The sequence below is a fragment of the Rattus norvegicus genome, chromosome 15 (assembly GCF_036323735.1).
Source record: "Rattus norvegicus strain BN/NHsdMcwi chromosome 15, GRCr8, whole genome shotgun sequence".
Taxonomy (NCBI): Eukaryota; Metazoa; Chordata; class Mammalia; order Rodentia; family Muridae; genus Rattus; species Rattus norvegicus.
The window spans coordinates 2,560,005-2,583,641 of NC_086033.1; the positions used below are offsets into that span (position 1 = coordinate 2,560,005).

Sequence of the window (23,637 nt, forward strand, 5' to 3'; positions counted from 1 at the left end):
TCCATACAACTTGTGAGGCAGGCAACCCCAACCTGAACCCCATTCAACATAGATAGTTAGGTGGAGTCTGTCTAAAGCCAGTATTTTCCATTTCATCAAGTTCTCTTCTGGAATGCTCTCTCCCTAAGTGTCCAAAAGACAAGGCCAGCACTGTGGAGGTAGAGATCATGTGGAAAAGCTCAGCCATGGGTTAAGAGTACTCAGTCATATACTTATAACGACTCTTAGCATCTCAACTAAGCCATGGTCAGAAGCTGCCAGACCCACAACAACTCTCTACTTCTTTTCCTTGTTTCTTTTCCAAAGCCCATCTAACAGTCTGGCCATCTTCTCATGTAATCTACAATTCAACCAACATCAAACAAGCAAGCAAAAACTTTAGGGACTAGGGGTTTAGCTTGTAGCAGAGCCCTGATATGTTCAGGAATCAGTAAGGTTTTGATTTGAGAAAGGGTCTTAGGGGAGTGTGGTGGTGCAGCCTTTTGACCCCAGCACTGGGAGGCAGAGGCAGCTGGATCTCTGCAATGGTAGGCCGACTAAGAAGACTACACAGTGGGACCCTTTTGAGACGGATGTGGGGAGAAGGCAGGGTCTCAAGTATCCCAGGCTGGCCTTGACACCAATACGTAGCTGAGGATGACTCTGGTCCTCTTGCCACCACCCCTGAAGTACTGGGATTGCTAGTGTGTACCTTGTATTTAAGGTCTGGGCTCTCAGAAAGCTCTGGCTGACCTCCAACTTGCTATGCAGCTATGTTGCAGAAGCAGGCCTTGAATTCTAATCTTCTCACCTCCATTTTTCAAGTGTCTGTCTGTTTCTCTTTTTGTGCTGATGATCAAACCAAGGCCTCACACATGCTAGACAAGTGCTTTGCCAGCACTTCCTGTTACCTATTGTGTACCAGACAATAACTACCCGAGAGGCAGTCAATGCCATACATTATATCCTACAGCTTTAAAGCTGCTGTGTGGCAGTAAATGCACAACAGGTGTTTGTACGTAAATACACATAGGTAAAGGCACAGGCTACCACCTAACCTGAAAACCAAGCTCAATCCCTGAGACGTAATAGTGACCAGCTTCTCGGAGTTGTCTACTGACCTCCACGTGTGTACTGTGAAATGCAGTTTAAGGTTTTCCTCCCTCCCTCCCTCCTTCCCTCCCTCCCTCCCTCCCTCCCTCCCTCCCTGCATCCCTTCCTTCCTTTTCTAAAGCTGCAGTGTTTAACCATTTAGGAAAAAAGACAAAACCCCCAAAGTCCACTGAGCCTGAGAGTCTAACCCCTAGGAGGCTGATGCAGGAGGACAGCAAGTCCAAGCCAGAAAGTGCACAGAAGTCTGAGACCAGACCACACTACATAGCAAGATTCTGTCTGAAACAATAGACACACTATGTTTACAGTGCAAGGATGATTACATTAGAAGCTGCATATCAACTTTCAAATGCTTTATTCTTTAGTGTTTAAAACGTTTTAATACAACAAAGTTATAAAATAATATATTAGTAGATCTGGATTTAATTTAGAATCAGGTATTTACTTATGTACAACACTGTGCTTCAAGGCATGGCTACCACAGGGACTTTCATATCTTCAAGTAACACTAGTTTCTCTGTGGGCAGGAGACCTCTAGGTAGAATTCTCAAAACTGAACATGCCTGGTTTAGTCCAAGCAACCTGCTTCCTCATTGAGTACCAGTTTCATTTCCTTTGTTCCATATCAGAAATATTTCATTATCCTAACAATCCATGAATTCAATGAAAAATTATTAAAATTAAACACTTTAAAGATGTTAATAACAGGCTCCGTTTAGTTCTTCAGACAATCCAGTAGTTCAGATTAAAAGAGATGTAAAGTAACAATGAAAAAAAAAAAACAAAAAACAATAGAACATTCCTTCTCCCATCAAAGCACAGGCTTCCTTATGCAGACACAGGGAACACACAGAACAAAGAGTCCTTTGATTAACACAGAGTACAATGTATCCTCAACTTAGTGTAGCCGGAGAAATAGCTTAGACTTCATAGACATCTGTACTGATCTTGATACAGTAATTCATCATATTAGTCATGTGAAATTAGTGCCACTGAATTTACCAGCAAGCCAACACCTGCTTTTACAATAATGTTAGTCATTAAAAGCTATTCATAAGAAGAAGAGACAAACAAAAGCCCTTCTCTTCCCCTTGGTTGCTCGAAGCATCATTGATGGGACTTTCCTCCTCAGCTGCACAGGTGTGGGGTGGCTGGGGATGCGCTCACTGGTAATAGACACAGACGGTCGTGTAAAGTTGCCATTAAAACCCACATGCTGTGCGCTCCAGGACAGCCAGGGCTATACTGAGAAACCCTGTCTCAAAAACAAAATACTCAAAACAACAAAAACAAAACAGTAACAACAACAACAACAAAAACTCCCAAACCAACCAAACAAAACCCCTGACATGCTTTGGTGGCTTTCACACTGTATGAAGGAAAGCAAATGAACTCTTCTAAGATCTTTCTTGTCTTCCAGTCTGAGAGCTGAGAGGGCTGACAGGTGACTCTACTATCTGCTTTCTGCCATGGGATTTCACCCACAAACAATTACATATACTAAATCAGAGAGTTTAAGTCAAGAATATTGTAAACATTGTTAAGCACGCTGGATCTAGAATCTTTCAATGACAAGACTGCTTTTCACTGAATATAAAGAGAACACGTTTGTCATGAATCTAAATTTATATGAATTAAGTTTTACAAAAAGGTGCATATGGTGTATACCTTTAATCCCAGCATGGAAGGGAAAGACAGGTGGAACCCTGAGTTCCAGAAACCCTGTCTCCAAAAAGCAAAACAAAAACAAACAAACAAATGAACAACGAACCTCCCCCAACCCCCCAAAAAACCTTTTGCACAAATGTTCCTAAAGCCCACTTCCTCTCTGCTATAGAAGGATCGGTGCCTCTGTTCCCCATTTATGAATTACAGAGTTTTGGGATTCTCAATCATACAGGCAGGCAGAAGGGGGCTGATCACCACTCACTGTGTCTGGTGCGCTCTTGGAAGTGGCTCTTCTCAGCTACGGCCACGCTTATTAATTGACTGGTCCTAAGATGAAGCCCACTGCTTTATAAAAATATTGTTGCCACAGCAATTCTGGCTGGAGAGAACTGGAGGACAGCCTCACGGGGAGCTGCAGCACAAAGGCTCTGCAGAAGTGTGTGGTGATGAGAGCAGCTTGTTTCTCTCCACCAGCGTGTCTACCTTTCAACAGCACTCGCCTAGCACACACACAGCCCTGGGTCAGCACACAGGAAGGGCGATGACACTGTCTTTAGAATATAGGCCATCCGTCCTTTGCATCCCCAAGAACTCAAACCTTCTCCTGCTTCTGTACTAAGCTGTCAAGAATAAAAGCCTCCCATGCAGCACAATCAAATACAGGGTTCAAAAGCATGAAGCCTCTGCATGCAGCCACATCATGCCCAAAATGTAAACAGAAATTCTATCTTCATTATGGCTAGGTTTTAATACAATAAAATAAAAAAAGGTGTGACAACAAAAACTGAAAGAAAAATGACTTTGTCTCAGCTCTGAGTCTTGAAGAGGATTAGCTCATGTAAACACTGTCTTGTCAGAGATACTAGGTTACAGACCCAGCTTCCCTTCACCCTCAGAACCGTCAATCTGTGCTGCAGCTGTGGCCGGGAGCCCCACTTACAGCCCTGCAAGGGCAAAGCTGGCTGCACCTACTGCTCTCTCTGTGACAGAGAGGCCTGATGTTTATCATTAAGATATTTACCATTGATATAGCTAGCAGTTTAAAATTAATGTAGACACATGTTTTTGGAACATTTTCCCAAAAGCCAACACTACCTGTCTCCATCCCCCCAGGTAAACTGGATCCTGCTATGTGGGGGTGTCAGGTAATAAGACGGGGTGGCAGTAATATTCCTGACGAACTACTCAAAGGAGCATGGCGACCTCTGCTCCATGATTATGCAGTTTCTTTAGATGAGATATTGGCATTTTTGATCCTGGCTTGTAACAGAATCAATAATTTAAAATACTGCACATATTTTGAAGTATGAAATTTAAAAACATGATTGAGCTTGAGTGGCTTTGGGTGAGAAATGAGGGGTGCCCCAGCATACCTCCACACTCCCAGCAGGCTCCCTCAGCACAGGCCCACACCTGTCTGTCTAACATCCCCTTCCTGCCTAATCCACTCAGTGGCTTCCGAGGGGGTGGGACTAGGACTCCAACTGTGAAAACGAACATGTCACCCAGACAGAGAAGGAATAAACTTGTGACTGCAGTGTGCCTGCAGCTCCAGAGTCCTTGTCTTAATGGAACGTAAAAACTATACAATCAGTATTCCAATCCTACCATCAGGCTAAGGTTAAACTGTTATGTACAACCAATAAAAAATAAAGTGACACGTGGTACTGGAGAAGTGACAGTAGTCACGGAGGGTAGTTTTCTAATGTAAACAGCAGCTAAAGCATTAGTTCTAACTGCCAAGTTAAGACTATAGAAAGAATGTATGCATACAGTTATTTTTTAAAATAAAAAGTATGAAGCTTTTCTTCTGTCTAAGTGTGTCTTAGACGGTTTACTTCGATGGTGAGAATGAGAACTTTGAGGGAAAGCAGAAAGAGGAATCCCCCAGAGTTAATGAACAGTACGCCTACAACTTGTTCTTTTTTTTGTTTTGTTTTTGTTTTTTTTTCCCCAGAAGAAAAGAATTCTTTGCATGCACACTTACTCACTCACTGACGTAAGAACTTTAAAATCTGGTAAAACACTCATTTGTTTCACTTAAGTCACATTATTAAAAAAGCATTATACTGGGCTGTCATCTGCCTAACTAACACAACAGTATTTATTCCAGATACTTACAGCACTAAAATGACACCACTTTACTATTAGGAACACAGCCATTTCCCCTCATGAATCCTTTCTGTGTTCACACTGAGACTTCCAAACAGATCAGGGACGGCAACTGAGGCTGCACCTGTTCTAAATGCTGACCCCCATACCTGCATTAGTGGGAAGGCCAGCGACCCCTGATCAGCCTGTCACCTCCCACACTGCCCCTTGCATTCTCTTGTTTCACAAAAACTGCTATGTTCAATGTGTTTTTCTTTAAAATGGCTCAAAAGGTAAAACCTATTTACCAGTAGGACACTCACTTTGCAGACAGACAGATTAGTTCAATGAACATGTGAGAACAGCTCACTAGGTAAGGAACACCAGCTTCAAAAAATACTTCTTGACTTGAGTCCTATTGGAAATCAGTAAAAATTCTTCAACCAGCCCAAGCTGATGTGCTTGAGTTCAGTAAGCAAATACTCAACATGCACAGGTAATGGCCTGACATAACCCACACACTGGGTCTTCCTACAGTGAGGGGCAGAAACTCTCTCCTTGGCCTCTCCATTCAAACAGCTAGAGACGGAGTCTTGTGTTCTCTTTCTCGAGTTTCACGGTCACAGCCTTACTCACAACGGGAAGCCTGTCAACACAGAAGCCAAAATGCAACATATCCAGGAACCTGGGGACAAAGCAACGGTATTCGTTTTCATTCCATAACTACTGTATATTTAACAACAAACTCATTACAGAGAGAGAGTCTTCATCCAATTAGTCTTTTCATTATTGCTGGTTTAGAAAATGGCCAACAATATTCATTAGGTACTGTGCCATTAACATTGCATTCAAAGAAAGAAAACATAGGGAACCAAATTCTCGCTCTCCTGCTCTGGTGATACGCTCTGGTATTAGCCAGAGTGTGGTAGTACAAAAAGAGTCTTGTTGTGATATAAAAGGCAATAAACACGTCAATGGAATAATGTTCATGGGCAGCCAAGATGAAGAAGATTCCAAAGAGGTTGAGAACCCACGAGAGAGTGTGCAAGAAATTCCAGCTTCTTGGCGTATCTAGAAAAGGAGGACAGAAGGACCATTTAATGACACATTTCCTCCCATGCTTCTTAGCCACATGCTTCTCAGGGTAGGCTATAAGCTTCTGCTCCTCTAACCTATGCCCCACCACTGGGTCTCACGTAGCCCAGGCTGCCCTGACCTGGCTATGTAGCTCAGGATGAACCTGAACTAGGATTTACAGGTATTTGCCATCACACCTGGCTTTACGGGGCACTGGGGATAAAAGCTGGGGCTTCACGCATGTCAGCAAGCACTCCCGCGACTAAGTTACATCCCCCCAATTGCCTCTTCTTTCTGGGACTTTACATTCTCCCCATCCCCAGTTAGTTCCTCCTCTGCAACAAGCTGCCTAACATGCACAGGAGCATTGAGGACATACTTACATTCTGTGACAAAGAAATTCAGCATGGTTAGGACAACGGTGTGGCCACTGAACATGTAATCCCCACAAGTGTGCACGCCCGTCAGAGTCATGCCGAAGCCACTCCAAATGGCAAACGCCCGATGCAGTTTCTCCCACACACTTCCATACACCTACAAAGAGGGCTGTGAGTTAGCTCTTGCAATGCTCAGTGAGGCTCAGGCTTCACCACTCCACCTCAGGTAACTCATGAGGAGTGACTCAGAAATAAGAGCACCAGGTAAAGGCAAACAGAGTCTAACTCCGCTAATCAAAGCCGGGCTGCACTTCGAAATGCTAATTAAATGAAATCATTGTAATTCAAACTCTTTTACAGTTCCTTTAAAGTAAAAAGGTCAAGGCAGGCATGGGGGTGTCTTCAAACACCAACACTTCAGAGGCAAAGGCCAGTATATCCGTCTCTGTGAGCCTGAGGCCAGTCTGGTCTACACATCCAATTCCAGGACAACCAGGGCTGCACAGAGAGACCTCATCCCAAGAAATTAACAAAAGCAAAAGGTGAAAAGGTCACTGCCAGGAATGTTCAAAATCCCAGCCCTTCAGACTCAGATGCAGGAGGATCAGGAGTCCAAGGCCAGCCATTCTGTGCTGTTACTAATGGAAAAGGAACCTTCCTCAGCCCTGAACGGACTGCATATTCTGTCCTGTCTGTGCTTTGATGCTCTTGGGAACTAATCACAGTGGAAGTCGGTTCGCTTCTTTGTTTGCTTAGTCACAATGAGCTTGGGACTGAACAGCAAGCCAGCAGCACTGCCAACACCTGTGTATGAGATTTTATGGTTTCATGCCTTTATAAGCTAACCTGGAAAGACACCAACAGATGTAAGACGCCATTTGGAATAAAACTTCCATTTTGAGTAGAGGTTGAATGAATGTTAGACAAGGTAAGTCCCCTGCCACAATGGAACACCCCAACCAATGAGGACAGAAGAAATGTACAACAAAAACATGTTCCTAAAGAAATCCCCTTTCCCTAAATCCTGACTGGCAGAATAACTTGGCACAGATGTTTCCAGATCTCAGGCTTAAAAGATCTATAGGGTTCTTGCTGGGTGTCACAGTTCAGCTCCAGAGTCTTGACTATGTCCCTGGACTATGTCCCTAATGACCAGTCTTAGGGTGTGTGTTCAATAAACTAGCCCCATTTGACTGAGATCTGTGACTGAGTGGTTTGTGTGGCAATTTCTAGATCCCAATACTCAAATTTTATTTTATTTACTTACTTTTCTTCCATAATGTCCATATTTATCTCTATTAAAATATTTTAATAAGCTCTAAATTTCTTTTTTAAAAAAGGAAAAATATATAAATAAAAAAGCAGCAGCAGCAAGGAAATAAACCATGCTGAACCGTCCAGGCTGTCATTTAACAACTATTCTCCCTGTCTTCAATGAACTCAACAGCTCCTATCCCTACAGCTACAGGGAGCTATGCTCTGCACAATAAACTGTAAGTAAGAATGTGAAAGACCTACAGGACAGCTACAAACTGGCAGAGGAGCTCTTTCCTCCCACCCCATCTGCCTTCTCCCTATAACTCCACCATGGCAACTGAAGCTCCAGCAGCCTCCGAGGCCCACACATCTCAGGTAGCATAGTGTAAGAGAAAGACAGAAGGGTTACAGATCACACCAGAACATTGTGTGTGTGTGTGTGTGTGTGTGTGTGTGTGTGTGTGTGTGTGTGTGTGTGTGTGTGTGTGTGTGTGGTGGGGTTTAAGGAGGAGAGATATTTTGAGACAGGGTTTCTCTGTGTAGCTCTGGCTGTCCTGGAACTTGCTCTGTACACCAAACTCAAGAGATCTGTCTGCCTCTGCCTCTGAGTTCTGGGACTAAAGGTGTGTGCACCACTACTAGGCTGGGTAATATTTTAATTATGGACAGGAACAAACAAGTAATGCTAGTCCCAGATAATTACCACTCAGTAACATACATCTTTTCATCGTTTCCCATTCTGTACCTCTCATACGTCCTTCCAGAAGCAGAACTGAGGCAGAGAAGCATGAGTAGAAACTGTCTAGATGTGAATGCGAGTCAGCTTTGCACTGCTGAGTTCTGAAAAGAGACCTGTTCTTGGTTCTGCCTTGGAGCCATGATTTTAAGGCAATAATTTATCACAGTGAGACGCCTCTGGTTGGACTCACTGTGAGGATTGACATCTGGCTCTAACGCTCTACTTTCTATGACTGCTATAATAATGTAGGCTACATTACACTTTAAAACAGCTAGCAGCATTCAGGGCAGAATGGATGGAAATATCCATACATTAACTAATTAATTAAAAAAAAAAAAAGCCACTGGAGACAGAAAGAGAGCTGTCCACACCGGAGAGTAACATCTAATTTGTTCTTGTAGCACAAGATAAGGTTCTTTGCACATGGTCCAGCCTTCTCATAAGTGGTCGTACTGATAAACCTCTTTACCACCTGAGGTTTATCAGGAAATTCTTATCCATATAACAAGCTTCACAGGAAAGTAAAATGTTCTACCTCAAATATGTTCCCTTCAGATCTTCGGATCCAGTTGCTCATAAAACTGCACTAGGTAATAGGTTTAAAAACCTCTCCTTGAATAAAAAGAAGTATCTATCTTTATTAGTCAACTAAGCAACAGATGCAAACACAAAAGTGTGGAGCTCTCCAGATGTGCCTAGAAAGAGCTTTTGCAGGAAGCAGAGATCGAAGGTCTGACGCTCAGACAGGGCTGGCACAGGTGTCCACACGCTGCTACCTGGGGAGTCTTGTCAGGACAGTAAGACTGTCACTAATGACAAGCAGTTCCTTTGCTTAGCTTGCCAAGGTTTGTATTACCACTCCACACTCCAAAAGCGCCATGTTGCTGGTTCCTTTCCATAAGGAAAGACATGAAGTTTATGCCAACATGTTGGCAGAATTATTATTAAACATATATGCCCTCTCTTTGGTTAATCTATCGATACTGAAATTGCCAAACTTTCAGGGGGGAAAAACAACTATAGCTTGTTTATAGGTTAGTTTGAATCTCCTAATTGGTTAACATACTATTGGGAAAATGTTTTTACCTCACTTCAAACCATGTACAGAAACAGTTTCAGGAGATTAGAGCCATACATAAAAAAGACCAAGAAGCATTAGCTATTGTCTTTCATTAACCAGCCGGCAATAACTCGAATAATCCTGAGCAGTGTGGACGAGAAAGTGAACCAAGCGGCACGCTGCTAAGGATGAAGTGCAGCCCTCCTCCTCCTTCAGTCATCTTCACCTTCCATCACACGCCGCCGCACTACGGACGCTGTGACACGCTTCAGCACACAGCTCTGGATCACGCAGTCGCTCTACAACAGCCCGAGCATTCTTGGTGAGAGTCAAGGACTCCTTAGCTGCTGCAAGGAGGCCCAAAGCGGAATGAAAGCCTGGCGTCTGTGCCTCCTCTGAGCATCTGTCTCAGGGTGGGTGACTGCTCAAAGGCATATCATCATGGCCTCTACTCAACCTATTTCATCTTTCTTCACGGCTGAAACGAAGGGACGAGGAAAGACAAGGATGAAGACTAAGGTGCCTACTGTCAGCTGTTCCAGTTCCCTTCCAAACCTACAGTCCTAAATGTGCAATCAGGCTGCAGCCTCGTGGGCAGGCGACCCTATCATGAGATCACTCTCCAGTAAGAGCAATCCCGTCATGGGAACTGGCTTATCTCCTCAAGCAATGACAGGGACTGAGGTAATCACCAACCAGAACACCCAGGCAGCTTTACTATGTGTACTTCTTATGATTACCTCAAAATTTTCTCTAGTTAAGCCTAAGTTCCTATCAGTACACCAAGACTGCTGTTGGGGGAGGGCTGTCACCAGATGCTGGTGTCTGGTCTTCCTCCCAAAGTGGCTGCAATGACTGACTGTGTCTTGCGGCACTCTATCTCTTTAACTGGCACACTGGGTGAGTGGCTCAGCTTAGCCTGTTGGGACTGGGGAGAGCTGGTACTGGGCTGGAGAGGTGGCTCTGAGGTTCAGAATATACACTGCCCTTCCAAAGAACCCAGTCAGTTCCTAGCACTCATGAAGGATGGTTCACAACGGAGTCTGACTCTAGCTCCAAGGAATCCAGCACACTCTGGTCTCTGTGGGCACCACACACACGTCCATGTCCAGAAAGACACATCCATGCAGTTTTAAAGATTAATCTTTAAAACTTAAACCAGGCATAACAGTGCACAGTTTTAATCCCAGCACTCAGGAGGCAGAGGCAGGAGGCCCTCAAGGCCAGTCTAATCTAAAAACCAAAGTTTCAGAACAGTCATGGGTAGACAGAGGAAGTCTGTCTCGACAAAGCAAAAAGCAAAAACATAACAACAACAAAACCCAACTTCTGATAATCGTTTAAGGCTATAAATCAAAGAAATAATTGTTTTGAAGACAAAGAGAGCTATGAACACAGCTAAAAACCTGGGTCCATAACATGGTGGCACCTTGGTGGTGGTGCCCTACAGTCTACTTTAAAGGGATGTTCATGCAGGTTATTACTGCAACTAAACGAGATTTCAGTCATTTTTTTTGTTAATGTAATTGCTAAAACAAAGTCGATTTTCTGAATTGCTTAAAGGGCAGTTACAGAGACCAGTACCCGGGAATGTTTAGAGAAGCTTACAGATCTGTCTGCACAAAGTCAAGTGAAGTAGGGAAGGAATGCCACTCTGGTAATGTGTCTTCTATCTCAGGCTGCGCAGGGCCTCACCCCGCGGTCTGGCTGTCCTCAAACTTGCCAATCTCTTGCCACAGCCTCCTGTGCTGGGACTGTAGGCATGAGTGCCATGCCCAGCTCCTGGTGACTGTTTTACATTATTGCTTTGCTAAGGAAATGCATGCGTGATCTCGCAAGATGGTTCAGTGGGCAAAGACACTCGTGAGCAGGACTGATGACTGGGGCTCAAGCCCTGGTTTCACAAAATGGGAGGAGAGAGGACTGGCTCTCAAGAGCTGTCTTCTGAACCACACATTCTTGCTTTGGCATGTGTACGCCCAGCCCACACTTGCATGTGAGTACACATATAAATTTAAAATGTTTTGGCCAGACATTTCTGGGTGATGTCTGGAGACCTTGAAAAGCAAATGTGGCTGATCTTCATTACTGTCCTTCAGAAAGAACAAGCTACTTAGAAAGTACAAGGTTACAACGTGTACCTTTGTCCAAACACCTGAAAACTAGCTTTTGTCAACTAAGCATTGTAGGACTACGTATCACAGTTTCCAATGTGCCTGTCCTTAATAATACAGTTCTATCTCCAAAAACTAGAGGTAAACAGTGCTGGCCTAGCACGTGCAAGGCCTTGGGCTCAAGGTCCCTCCACAAGATACAAGCAGAAAACCTCTACTGTCTAAGGATGTTTACTCTGGCACTGTCTAAAATACCCTGGAAACACCCAAATTTTTCACCATCGGCAATCTGGGGGTAGGGGTGGGGTGGGGAAGTTTACAATGGACTAGCCCACAGCTATTAATGATGAGCTTTTAAAACAGATAACAATAATTGTATACTCATTGCAAAAAAGTAATTAATAAGGCTGGGAGATGGGTGCAGTGTTTTCAAGCAAACATGTCTTAAATTCAGAGCCCTAGAACCCATGCCAAAAAGACGGAAGAAGCTGGCCCGGTATGATGGCCCACAGGAGGAAGAGCCAAGAAACCCCCAGAGCAGCTAGGCACCGTGCTACCAGAACTAGTAGCTCCAGGTTCAGCCAGAGACCCTGCCTACACACACACACACACACACACACACACACACACACACACACACACACACACACACACACAGATCTACATCAGGCCTCACACATATACAAAAGAGAAAAAAGTAAGTAACATGCCAATACCTTAAATGTCAGTTATAGAACGACTTCCGAAATTCACCCACCATTCGAAAGGTGTCCATCAAAGTCAATTTATGAAGTAAATAAAAATTCTACTTAAATATGGTTTGTGTGAGCGTGTTACCTAACATCTTTAATCCTAGCAGTTGTGAGGCAGAGGCAAGAAGATTTCTGAGTTCCAGATCAGCCTGATCTACATAGTGAGTTCCAGGCCACCTAGAGCTGCATGGAGTCTGCCTCCAAGAAAGGAAGGGCAGGAAGCAGGAAGGAGAAAAAGAAGAAACTTCAAACCAGACCTGTGCAACTGGACACAACTGTTAGTTTTACTTGTAGGATGGGATGAAAAGGGGCTCTATGTGAGTTTTTGCTTTTTAACATACATTTATATCTAATTTGAGCTCTTACAAGAAACTTGTTCAAGTCCATAATTAAAAAAATGTTTTTCTGCCAAGTGATGGTGGTGCATGCCTTTGGTCCTAGCATTTGAAATACAGAGGCAGGAGGATCTCTGAGTTCAAGGCCAGTGTGGTCTACAGAGAGAGTTCCATGACAGCCAGGAGTACACAGAGAAACTCTGCCTTTCAAAACCAAACAAAACACCAGCTTTCCTATATGGAAAACCACAAATGCCCCAATAGTTTCTAACCTTACAAAGATTTCCTTTCAGTCAGTCTGAACTTGTGTGGGCCTTCTCCTCACTGCTCAGGCCCCGGGGCCTGAGTACCTGGAAAGCTGTGCTCCCCTCCGCTCAAGGGCAGTGTTTGTAGCTCTTCATTCACCTCCTCCGGGTGCTCATCTTCCTTCCCTAACTGGCACGTCAGCCATTTCTACTGTGACAGGCAAAAGTCACAGCACCTAAGTTTGTTCACCAAAGGTGTTAATGCAGCCATCAAGCCCTCTGCCTGTTTAAGTGGGTTAGTTTTTTTCTTTCTCAAATCTAACCATTTGCAACAGTTTTGTCTACCAAGGACAGGAGAGATCTTCAACTTTTGTTTCTGTTTCTTTTAGACTGGGTCTTTCTACATAGCCCTGGTTGTCCTAGAACTCAGTATGTAGATCAGGTTGGCCTCAAATTCACATAGATTCACCAGCCTCTGCCTCTGCCTTCCCAAATGCGGGAACTAAAGGTGTGGTATTACATCCAGCCGAGAGCCTCAACTTTTAAAATTATTTTATAGATTTGTTCTTAAGTAGTGGGGTGAGGGTGGGTGCTGGGGACCAAATCTCAGTAGCCCCTGCACATCCATCAGGTAAGCACTCCACCACTGAGCTTAAATTTAAAAAGCAGATCTTACCCTAGATCTTAAAGTAAAAACAACAAACTTGACAACCCTCTCTTTTGTTCCCTATCAGCATAATTTGCCATGTCTCTTTAACCAGCAGAAAGGATATATGGGGCTGGAGAGATGGCTCAGCGGTTAAGAGCACCCGACTGCTCTTTCAGAGGTCCTGAGTTCAATTCCCAGCAACCACATGGTGGCTCACAACCATCTGTAAGGAGATCCGATGCCCTCTTCTGGTGTGTCTGAAGACAGCTACAGTGTACTTATATATAATAAATGAATAAATAAATCTTTAAAAAAAAAAAAAGAAAGGATATATGTACAATGCAACAAAACAAAATGCATAAAGCACACACCAAACCAAAGGGAAGGATTATAGAGCTGTGTGAAAGGTTTATAGAGCACTGAACTCATTTGGACTGGAAAGTGTTTAAGGAAAAGGAAGGATGAAAGCCACGAAGTGGCCACAGCATCCGTGAAGAGCTAAAGATGCTGAGTGTATGGAGAACGATGTGATCGCACGTAAGGGTGTGATAAGGACACCCACTAGACTATACAATACATGCTAAAAACACACTGTTAAATAAAGATGCTGTGTATGGTAGGAAAGGGAAAAAGGCAGTCAAAACAATGGCTCCCATAGTCCCACAGCCTAGAACTCATACCCACAGATGAATCCAGCTTATAGTTACTTAACCAAATTCTTTCTACAAGTTTACTACCAGATACAAAAAAAAGCACATTTTAACATAAAAAGGAGGATCTTTGCCCTCCCAAACACATTGTGTCATTAATCCAACAAGAACAAGAGAGAACATAGAGAAGGTAGCAGGCTACCTTTCCAGTACACTGCAGGTGCTGTCCTGGCACGGAGAGGGAGGTCACAAACATGGTAAAGCAGCGAAGCAAGAATACAGTGCCCATCAGACTACAGAGCCTTCGCAGAAGGATTGACCTGTGAACAGAGTGACCAGAGCAGAAATCAGCGACAATCCAAACTGAGGCATCAAGTGCTTGTCTAGAGAGAGAAGGGAAAACCTTATTAAAGGTCTTATTAAAGGGAAAACCATAGAGACGAGTGTGACAGCATCTGCCTCGGGCCAGGGCTGTGACTGTAACAGAAGGACAGAGGGACATTCAGATGGCATTCTAAAATCTAGACTGCGGCTGTTTGCTCAAAAGCTATTACTAAACATAGCCTGTTAACCTACAGGGAGAAAGGTCACCACATTTACATTACACCCCACAAAGCACTGGGGTGTGTGTGTGTGTGTGTGTGTGTGTGTGTGTGTGTGTGTGTGTGTGTGTGTGTGTTTATTACTAAGCTTGTACTCAGAGTAACAGGTTTATTATAAATGTACCCTATTTTATTCTATCTCGGAGGAGAGGACTCTTAGAAAACATCTAAACTGTCCTCATCCAACAGAATTCTATAGTGATGGGGATTTTCTATGTACCACGTAGCCAGCTAGAGACAAGGTGGCTCTTGAGCACCCGAAATGAGATATAACTAAGATCTGAATTTAATATTAAGTAATTAAAACTATAATCCAAGTGCAGGTAGTGCAGATCTCCAAGAGCAGCCTTTCAGCAGTAAAATATAGCCATAGGAAAGTGGAGTTTCTCAAGACAGAAGTAATACTCGGAAGCTCAGTGTCAGAGCTACTGTAACTAAACACACAGGACTCAGTACTTGCTGGGGGACACAAAGATGGTCCACCCAGGGCTTCTGAGTCTTCGCCGGATTTCTTTTCTTTCTTTCTTCTTTTTTTTTTTTTAATAGAGTTCTTCTGTATAACTCTGGCTGCCTGGAACTTACTCTGTTGACCAGGCTGGCTTTTTTTTTTTTTTTTTTTTCTTTTTTTCAGAGCTGGGGACCGAACCCAGGGCCTTGTGCTTGCTAGGCAAGCGCTCTACCACTGAGCTGAGCTAAATCCCCAGCCCCCAGGCTGGCTTTGAACTCAGAGAGCCACCCACCTCAACCTCCTGAGCACTGGGATTAAAGGTGTGAGCCATCAGCACCACTGGCTTTGCTCAAAAAAAAAAAAATTAAGATTTACTTTTATTGTTTTAATTACAATGTGTAGGTCTGTGTGTTGGCCTGTGGGAATGTGCATGGAAATGCAGGTACCTTGGGGCCAGAGGTGCAGGGTCTGAGCGAATCAGCATGGGTACTAGGAATTTAACTCTGGTGCTAGAAAGAGTATCAAGCATTTTTTTTTACCAGTGAGTCATCTTGCTAGACCCTTAAACTGTTTATAGTGGGGTAAAGTTAGTCTTACTACCAGAGTGGCTATATGACAGTCATCCTAAGTTGTTCCTAACTTAAACTGAAGCTATGAAATACTGAGCTCTTAAGATACTAGTTTATGTTAAGTATATATAAAAAGGAAACTTTGAGTTGTCACAAACTGTGACATCATTTATGCCATTATTTCTTTAAATGCCCTAAATCTAAACAGACTAAGCGTGTGGGGACTTTCCCTCAAAAGTAGCACTGGACAGAAGACAAAGATTGTTTCACTCTTTAGTGTACACATCTGGATGGAGTTTAGGAACCTGCATCTGTTTCAATAACCTTTCAGAGGACCACAATCAAAATGATACAAAGATGACATTTGAAAAATATTTTTGAGGCTGGAGAGATGGCTCAGAGAGAGGTTAAAAGTACTAGCTGCTCTTCCAGTGGACCTGGGTTCAATTCCAAGCACCTACATAGCAGCTCACAACTGCCTGCTACTCAAGTTATGGGGAATTGACACCCTGCAAACAGACATATAGCGCATATATATATATGGAGAGAGAGAGACAGACAGACAGACAGACAGACAGACAGACTTGGATTTATCTTCTTTAAGTAAATACCACTACTTGGATTTACCTGGCCACCACTCTGCTTCCCTGAGTCTACCAAAGTTTCTTAGAAAGGTTAAATTTATTTAAATTTTTTTTTATCAAGTTCTGGAGCCTGGCATTTTCATCTAGACTTTGATCACAACTTTTGTGCCCATGAATTTTCCCTGAAATTTTAACCTAGATTTTTGTTCAGCATCTGCCCTCAGCATACCTGAATTTCTTACAAGATTAAATTTGTTTTTATTGTCCAGAGTGGATAGAGTCAAGTCTACAGGGTCTTGTACGGCCCAGAAAGCAATGATATACACATACTTTTAAACTATTTCATTTTAAAATATGAGTACCCACAGGACACAATGCACAATGAGAAATGGGTTCATTATGGCCTCAAAATGGGACTGAAATAGCAGCCATCAACCTTCCTTTTCACCTTCAACGTATTAAAATAACTGTAGCTCAGGATGCATGTGGCCGTCACAGAGCTTCCTGGTAAGAAGAGAGGCCCTAAGTTGCAAGACGACACCTCATTCCTTTTCAGGGTTCTAAAAACAGTGGGCAGTGGCTAACCACAAGACAGTTTTTAGTGTTTCTTCATTACTAAACCTTATTTTCTTTCCTATTTTTTTAATGTCATTAATGAATAAAAGGGGCCTTTTAACCCTATGTCTTCCCTGGGTTACTTCTTGGTGAAATTGCCAAGAAGCAGTCTATTTAGCGCTTCTATGCCACCTCAGATGTGCAGAGCACAGAAGACAATCTTGTTTAATGGGCTCTCCCTCCTCCATTCAAACACATAACCAAACACTGTCCTTGGAAGCATTTCCATCCATCTTTCTACAGCAGTGACATTCCTAGCTATTTCTGAAGGAGGAGGACAAGGAGGGCTAGGAGGAGGTAGACTAGCAAGGACTGACTGACCAAGGCTGACTATCCTTTTTCCTATAAAATACATTCACAATATTGCTAAATATATTGGTCTTACGATCTTTCTTAACTAAACCCAATTTTTCTTTGTCACTGAACAGAAGCTCCTCTTCCAGGGAAATGCAGAATGAAGGAGCAGGCTTGACAATCCTACATGAAAACCAGGCAGCCCTTCAGTCTGGGCATCAGTGAGTACCTGTGCTTGTGAAGGAGGAGGACCAGGATCCAGATGTAGCACAGGATCATGCCACACACTTCAGTCATGGAGAAGGCCCACGGGATCCTAGGAACACTGCAACAGAAAAACACTTCTTTCTGGAACTGAACACAAGCAGATGCACCTTCCCAACACAGTACTCCTAACAGCAACCTCAGAACTGCTCTGCAGAGCATTACTTCTCTTAGGAGATGCTACCTGGAAAGCCCGGGGGCAGAAAACCTGCTTCAAACCTACTTGCTGTTGCAGACGTCCTATAGTAGTTCTTTATAAAGAAACAACAACCCTTCTCTCTCACACTATCACATTCAATTGCTTTTATAAAAAGCAGACTTTCTTTTTAATTATGTCTATGTGTATCTGTGGATCTGTGTGCAAGGGAAACAGGAGGCTGAGGAAAGCAGAAGAGAGCCTCAGATCCCTTGGAGTCTTGTGTTATAGCAACTGCAAGCTGCCTGGAGCAGGCACAGGTCCTCTGTAAGAGCAGTACACACTCTGAGCCCTCTGAGTCATCTCTCCAGCCCAGCACTCAACTTCTTAAACTGTGCGTTATAGGACTGAATGGGACTGAATGGGTAAGGAGCCTGCAAATGAACAATCAAGAAAGAAACAATAAGGAAACAATGGCTTACAGTAAAAGGTCTCTGAACTGAGAATAAGCAAAAACCAGCTCATCTCCCATTCGAGGAGTCTGAGGTGTTTCTGGCAGCACCCACCTCGCCAACAGGGCATGGAACAACTTTACTGCAGTCTTGGTTCTGAACACAAACATGTTCTTCCAGCTGCATGCCATTGCTACATACAGCACCAATGAGTGCTGTCATGGCACCTCAGCTCAGATTCAAAGACTACTGTATGTTATAAATCTGTGTCTTCGTCAAGTCTTCTGCTCAGATGAAAGACAGACACATGATCACCCGCTTTTGCACTTGCTATTCCTTAGCCTGTAAGCAACCAGCTATCATACTGGAGGGGTTGAGTTTTGTGATCGTAGCTGATTTTCATAAGCTGCTACTGCCGATGGCAGTGGCACAGCCTTTCACCTCAGCACTTGGAAGGCACAGGTAGGTGAATCTGAGTTCAAGGCCAGCCGGCTCTACAGAGCGAGTTCCAGGACAGCCAGGGCTACACAGAGAGACCCTGCTTTGAAAAACAAAACAAACAAAAACAAAAAAACAAAAAAACAAAACAAACAAATGAAAAAACAAACAAACCCTCAAACAGCAGCAAAAAACTGCTGTTAAAAAAGGTGGCAGCACACACCACCTTTAACTCCAGCACTCAAGAGGCAGAGGCAGGCGACCTCAGCTCAAGGCCAGCAAGGTCTACAGAATGAGTTCCAGGGCAGCCAAGGACACACAGAGGAGCTTTGCCTTGAAAAGACAGAAAAACAAAGAATTGTTACATGAGTTTTGGCTCTGGGTTACAACAGATTTCTAACAATTTCTAAATGATCCTGAACTTGCCGTTTTATTTTATGAATTTATGTGGGGTATTCTCAGAATTGAGGACTATAAAAAAAATCAAATACATTAACTCTAAAAAACAGAGTTTGCTCTCTGTACTCAAGTATCAAATATTTAGCTTACGTATTATGTTTGCCTTCTCAACTTAACAGCAAAACTATACGGATGTCAACAGAATTATCTAGGCATCAGCAAATGTTTGATTTGCTAGAACCAAGGGCATGTGTCATGATACCCTTAAAATAAAAACTTTCCAAATAACATATACAAACCAGGCATGGTGGCAAATACCTTTGTTCTCAGCACTTGGGAGGCAGAGATCTCTGAGTTCGAGGCCAGCCTGGCCTACATGAAGAACTCAAGGACAGGGCTGAAGAAATGGCCCCATCCTTGTTAAGAGCACTGGCTGCTCTTCCAGAGGTCCTGAGTTCAAGCCCCAGCACCCACAGGGCAGCTCTCAACCATTTGTAATTCTAGTTCCAGTTCTGGAACCCTCACACAGACACATGCGGGCAAAACACCAATGCATAAAAAAAAAATTAAGAAAAAAAAAATGAGTTCAAAGACAGCCAGGGACTCTGACCCACAAAATTACACGAACACACACTTAAAATAATTTTGCAAACTTAGGATGAAAGTAAATCTACTTCCTTCTCAAAACTAAACCTAATTACTGCTCCCCAGAGGCAATTTACTCTATTTCATCCCACATTAAATCTTCCAGTAAAGTAACACCCACACTCACCTAACACACACATACTCATCCAACACACACACACACACACACACACACACACACATACACAGAGAGAGAGAGAGAGAGAAGGAGAGAGAAAGAGAGAGAGAGAACACTCTTCTTCCTTTGTGTCTCTCATCCACTATTTAATAATTTTGCTTAAGAACATCTGTTTTAGCCTTTACTCAATATAAACTTATATTCATACAAAATGATGAAAGTCCTTCCTGTAAACTTACAGTTTACTACATCTAATGAAAACCTCTATTTAAACAGATTTCCATCTTACTGATGCTCCTGCCCTGCTCCCTGGCCTCTTCCTCCCTCTCTCCCATGATTCCTCCTGGTTCAACAGTATGTAATGGCATTCTCCTCCCTTCTATTTTTATTTCTCTTCCCTCCATAGCAACCTACACTCATGGTTATAAACCAAACCTTGTCATTATTAATAATTCTCTTCATAACTTCAATTTCAAGCATCATATATAATTATGGCATATGTATTTATACCATATTTTATATATTTAGGCATAATATATAAAAATAGAACAAAAGCACAATAAAGCCCAGCTAATGCCTACAGTCAGCGCACCATCTTATAATACAGCCTCATGCAAACAATCCAGAGCCTATGCTCAAGCTCCAAGCCCATCTTTGTAATCCTTCACTGACCTTACAGCAATGACCTCATTGTTTCCAAATCCTGTTCCCTCTTGCTATCACCAATATTATATGACCCCCCCCCCAAAAAAAAAAAATCCTGGTCCTTCTGAACAACTTACTAAGTTCTTACTACTCTTCGCTCAGGTCACCCAATTATACTTACTATTTCACCATATTGCTTCATTTCACACACTTAGGATCCTCAGAGTAAGTTACACATACACCTCCCTCTCAGGACACGTATCTCTGAGGACAGGGATGAACCTCCAGGCTCCCTGGGATCTGCAACACTGACTCTGTATCATTGGCTAATATGTCCCCACTGTCACACTTTTTAATTATCCTCAATATGTCCTTTGCAACTACATTTTCCTGATTAGGATCCAATTAACATGTCTGTCCCTTAATTTCCTTCATGGTCCCCCTGAGGTTTTATTACGACATTTCTAGAGAATCTAGATCAGCTATCATACACAATGCTCCTTTCTGTGTGTCTATTTCCTTGTGATCAGATTTAGGTTAAGGTTTTCTCAGGGGCAAGATTATCAGAATTACCATCTAGGTGATGCTCTGAACATTACATCCAGTGCACACATTCAGTCTGCTGACTGTGAGGGTGGATCTGACCATGTGGTTAAAGATGGTCTTTGTCAGGTCCCGCACTGAGCCCTCTGCAATTAAGTCCTGTGGAAACTGACCCTTCAACCACGTGAACACACTGCTGCTCTGGGGTTTCCATCAAGTGGATTTTAGCATCCACTAATAGCTTAGTGGAATCAATTACACACTGAAGGGTACAGATAGACAATCTCATGTCTCATCCAGTATTTCTCGTCTGTTTACTAGTCATCAGTTATTTTCCTTTAAAATCCATTACTCTGTTTTTTAAACAGGAAGAATAGCTTATTGAATATGCAGTCAGAGGTGAGCAGGCTGAGTACTGACTAGCACTGGTCCCTACGGCAGTCAGTCTTAGTCCTCTCTCTGACGTTCCCGCAGACCTAGCTCAGCTTGTACTCAGCCCTGGGCTCAATCAGCAGCAAGGGAAGCAACCTGGCACGTACGGCTCACTTTTAAAGATCACCGATGCGAGACTTACTGTTTCTTTTGTTTGCTTGTTTTCCTAACCATAAACTATTTTTTATGTAATATATACTTAGTTTTGTTCAGTACATAATAAAAACAGAATCAACCCCTGAATTAGTTTGTACTATTGCAAATAAATTAAATTTAAAACAATAAAATTGTTTTTTAAAAAGAACGGCAGCTAAGCCTATTACGAACATCCTCCTAAGGTGACCCTTACACATGACCCAGAATGTGAGCCTGTGGTCCACCTACTGCAGTTTCCAGAGGACAGGTATGGAGCTTGGCAAAGCATGTCCTCTGATGGTACCACACAAGGCAAATGGAACACGCGTCCAGCTATCACCACAGCGCACCCCACTTACTACCACTGTGACTCTAGACACGGCCTAGGAACTCAGTATTTAGAAACAAGATTACCTGTCTAAGAATATATCTGGGAGTGGTGGGTAGGTCTGCATGTCAGGCACTCGCTCGTGAACAATGACCATAATGAAAGAGGTGAACCCAAATACTATAAAGACATATACACAGCTCAGGACGGTCTTCCAGTACTCGGGGTCCAGTCTTCGGGCACAGTGCTTGTTCTTGCCATTCATGTATTGGTACTGATCAGAGCTCAGATCAGGGATGGGCCCATCACAGCTGTGTGCAGGCTCTCCATTACAGAGCCAGTCTGCACTCTGAAGGGCACTGATGAATGGCGTCATGGGACTTATGGGACTGTCACTGTTGTAACCCATCTCTTCCAAAACATCAATGTGTGTTTTCTGCAGTTTTCGGACTGAGAGCATTAGCCGTTTAATGTCTCCTAGGACTTTGATTTCCAGAGGAGGAGAGCGGAGATCATACTCGGTGAGCGTGAGCAGTGTGACTCCATCCAGACGGTGCTTGTTACATAAGATGTCCACATACTCAAAAAACCCCTCCTCCTTCAGCCACACGGCCACATGCCTGGGAGTCCAGCGGCGAATGCAGAGTTGACTAGGGCCTGCCATTTCCTCTTCTACTTCCTGTCAAGGGAAAACAGGAAGACAAAGCAAAAACTTGAATGTAGTTCAACATCTTCATTAAAGACCAATCCAAGTACACACAATAAAACCCAGTAGAGTATCTCTACTGTCCCCACTGGACAGAAGCTTATCGGCAACGAGTGGTTCCCGTAGATTAGCACTCAAATAACTTTATGAGGCTGATGACGAACGTTCTGGTGTTACGGAGGGCTGTTGTTGAACCCAGGACTCACACACATTAGACCAGTGATCTACCCTGAGCTACAACCCCAGCTTTAACACTTTACAGAAAGGTATTTTAAACTGGCATTTCCACAGCATGTCTGCCATGATCACTTCAAAAGGTTACTACTGAGAACAATGATGGATATAATGGGGGGAGGGCACTTTAATATTTCTCACAAAGTGCGATCTATAAAAGATATGAGAAAAAATTCTCCATTTGAGGAAGAAAAAGAACACAAACTATAGATATATAATTCCAGAAAACTTTAGATTTGAACATTCAATCTACTAGTTATGAAATGATTTATCTAACATACTAAAGGTTTAAGAAAGGCTGTGAGCTCGGTTCCTAACAGTTTTGTTGTTTTCCAGAAGGGTCTCTCTGTGCAGCCCCGGCTGTCCTGAACTAGCTCTGTAGACCCGGCTGCCTCTGCCTCGAGTGCTGGGATTAAAGCACGGCCACTGCCACTTCTACTAGTTCTTCAAAGCCCACTGCAGAACTGAAAATGCCTGCCCTGCTTAGAGTTAGTGGTCAGAGTTTTAAAAGGAAATTGTCTGTCAATAACCACTAAACATGAAGCAAAACTCAGATTATAGTTGGAAAGACTACTTACTACAGTTTTTTAAAGTACTGATGATTTTTTCTGCTTTGATCTTATTCAGCTATTTATATTCTTTTTATTTTGTAAAACCAGGATCTATTTCAATTTTTAAAATGTATCAGACACATGGGAAACAGGCCTACATGAGAAAGAAAAGATAACAAAAAAACACTTCTCAGGTGTCTACTTCTCAACTATTAAAGCCAATTTTCTGGATTTAAAATTAAGTCACTATATTTCCTTCTGAGTAATGTTTAAAAACAGGATAGGTTGTTTGTCTGTTTGTTTTTAATCCACAATGATACAGTGACTATCTAGCTTTAAAAAAACAGTTTTAGTAAAATGTTCTGGATAGATATGAGTTACACATTTCTTTTG

General features: G+C 43.0%; 1 protein-coding gene across 4 annotated transcripts in view; it reads right to left on the bottom strand.

Annotated features, from left to right (window-relative positions):
• Positions 1–1,430: 1,430 nt before the first annotated feature.
• Positions 1,431–23,637, bottom strand: part of Samd8 (sterile alpha motif domain containing 8) — a 50,268-nt gene continuing 28,061 nt past the window's right edge. For 3 of the 4 annotated variants that reach the window (XM_039093233.2, NM_001012040.2, NM_001393835.1), the window contains exons 2-6: positions 21,840–22,432; positions 17,448–17,543; positions 14,309–14,426; positions 6,312–6,462; positions 1,431–5,922 (exon numbers count right to left, since the gene is read on the bottom strand). In XM_039093233.2, the coding sequence (XP_038949161.1) occupies positions 5,618–5,922; positions 6,312–6,462; positions 14,309–14,426; positions 17,448–17,543; positions 21,840–22,417 (1,248 nt within the window). In that variant the 5' untranslated portion in view covers positions 22,418–22,432 and the 3' untranslated portion in view covers positions 1,431–5,617. Of the gene's footprint in view, positions 5,923–6,311; positions 6,463–14,308; positions 14,427–17,447; positions 17,544–21,839; positions 22,433–23,637 lie in introns of those variants that run through there. The other variant, XM_063274195.1, reaches the window with a different exon arrangement.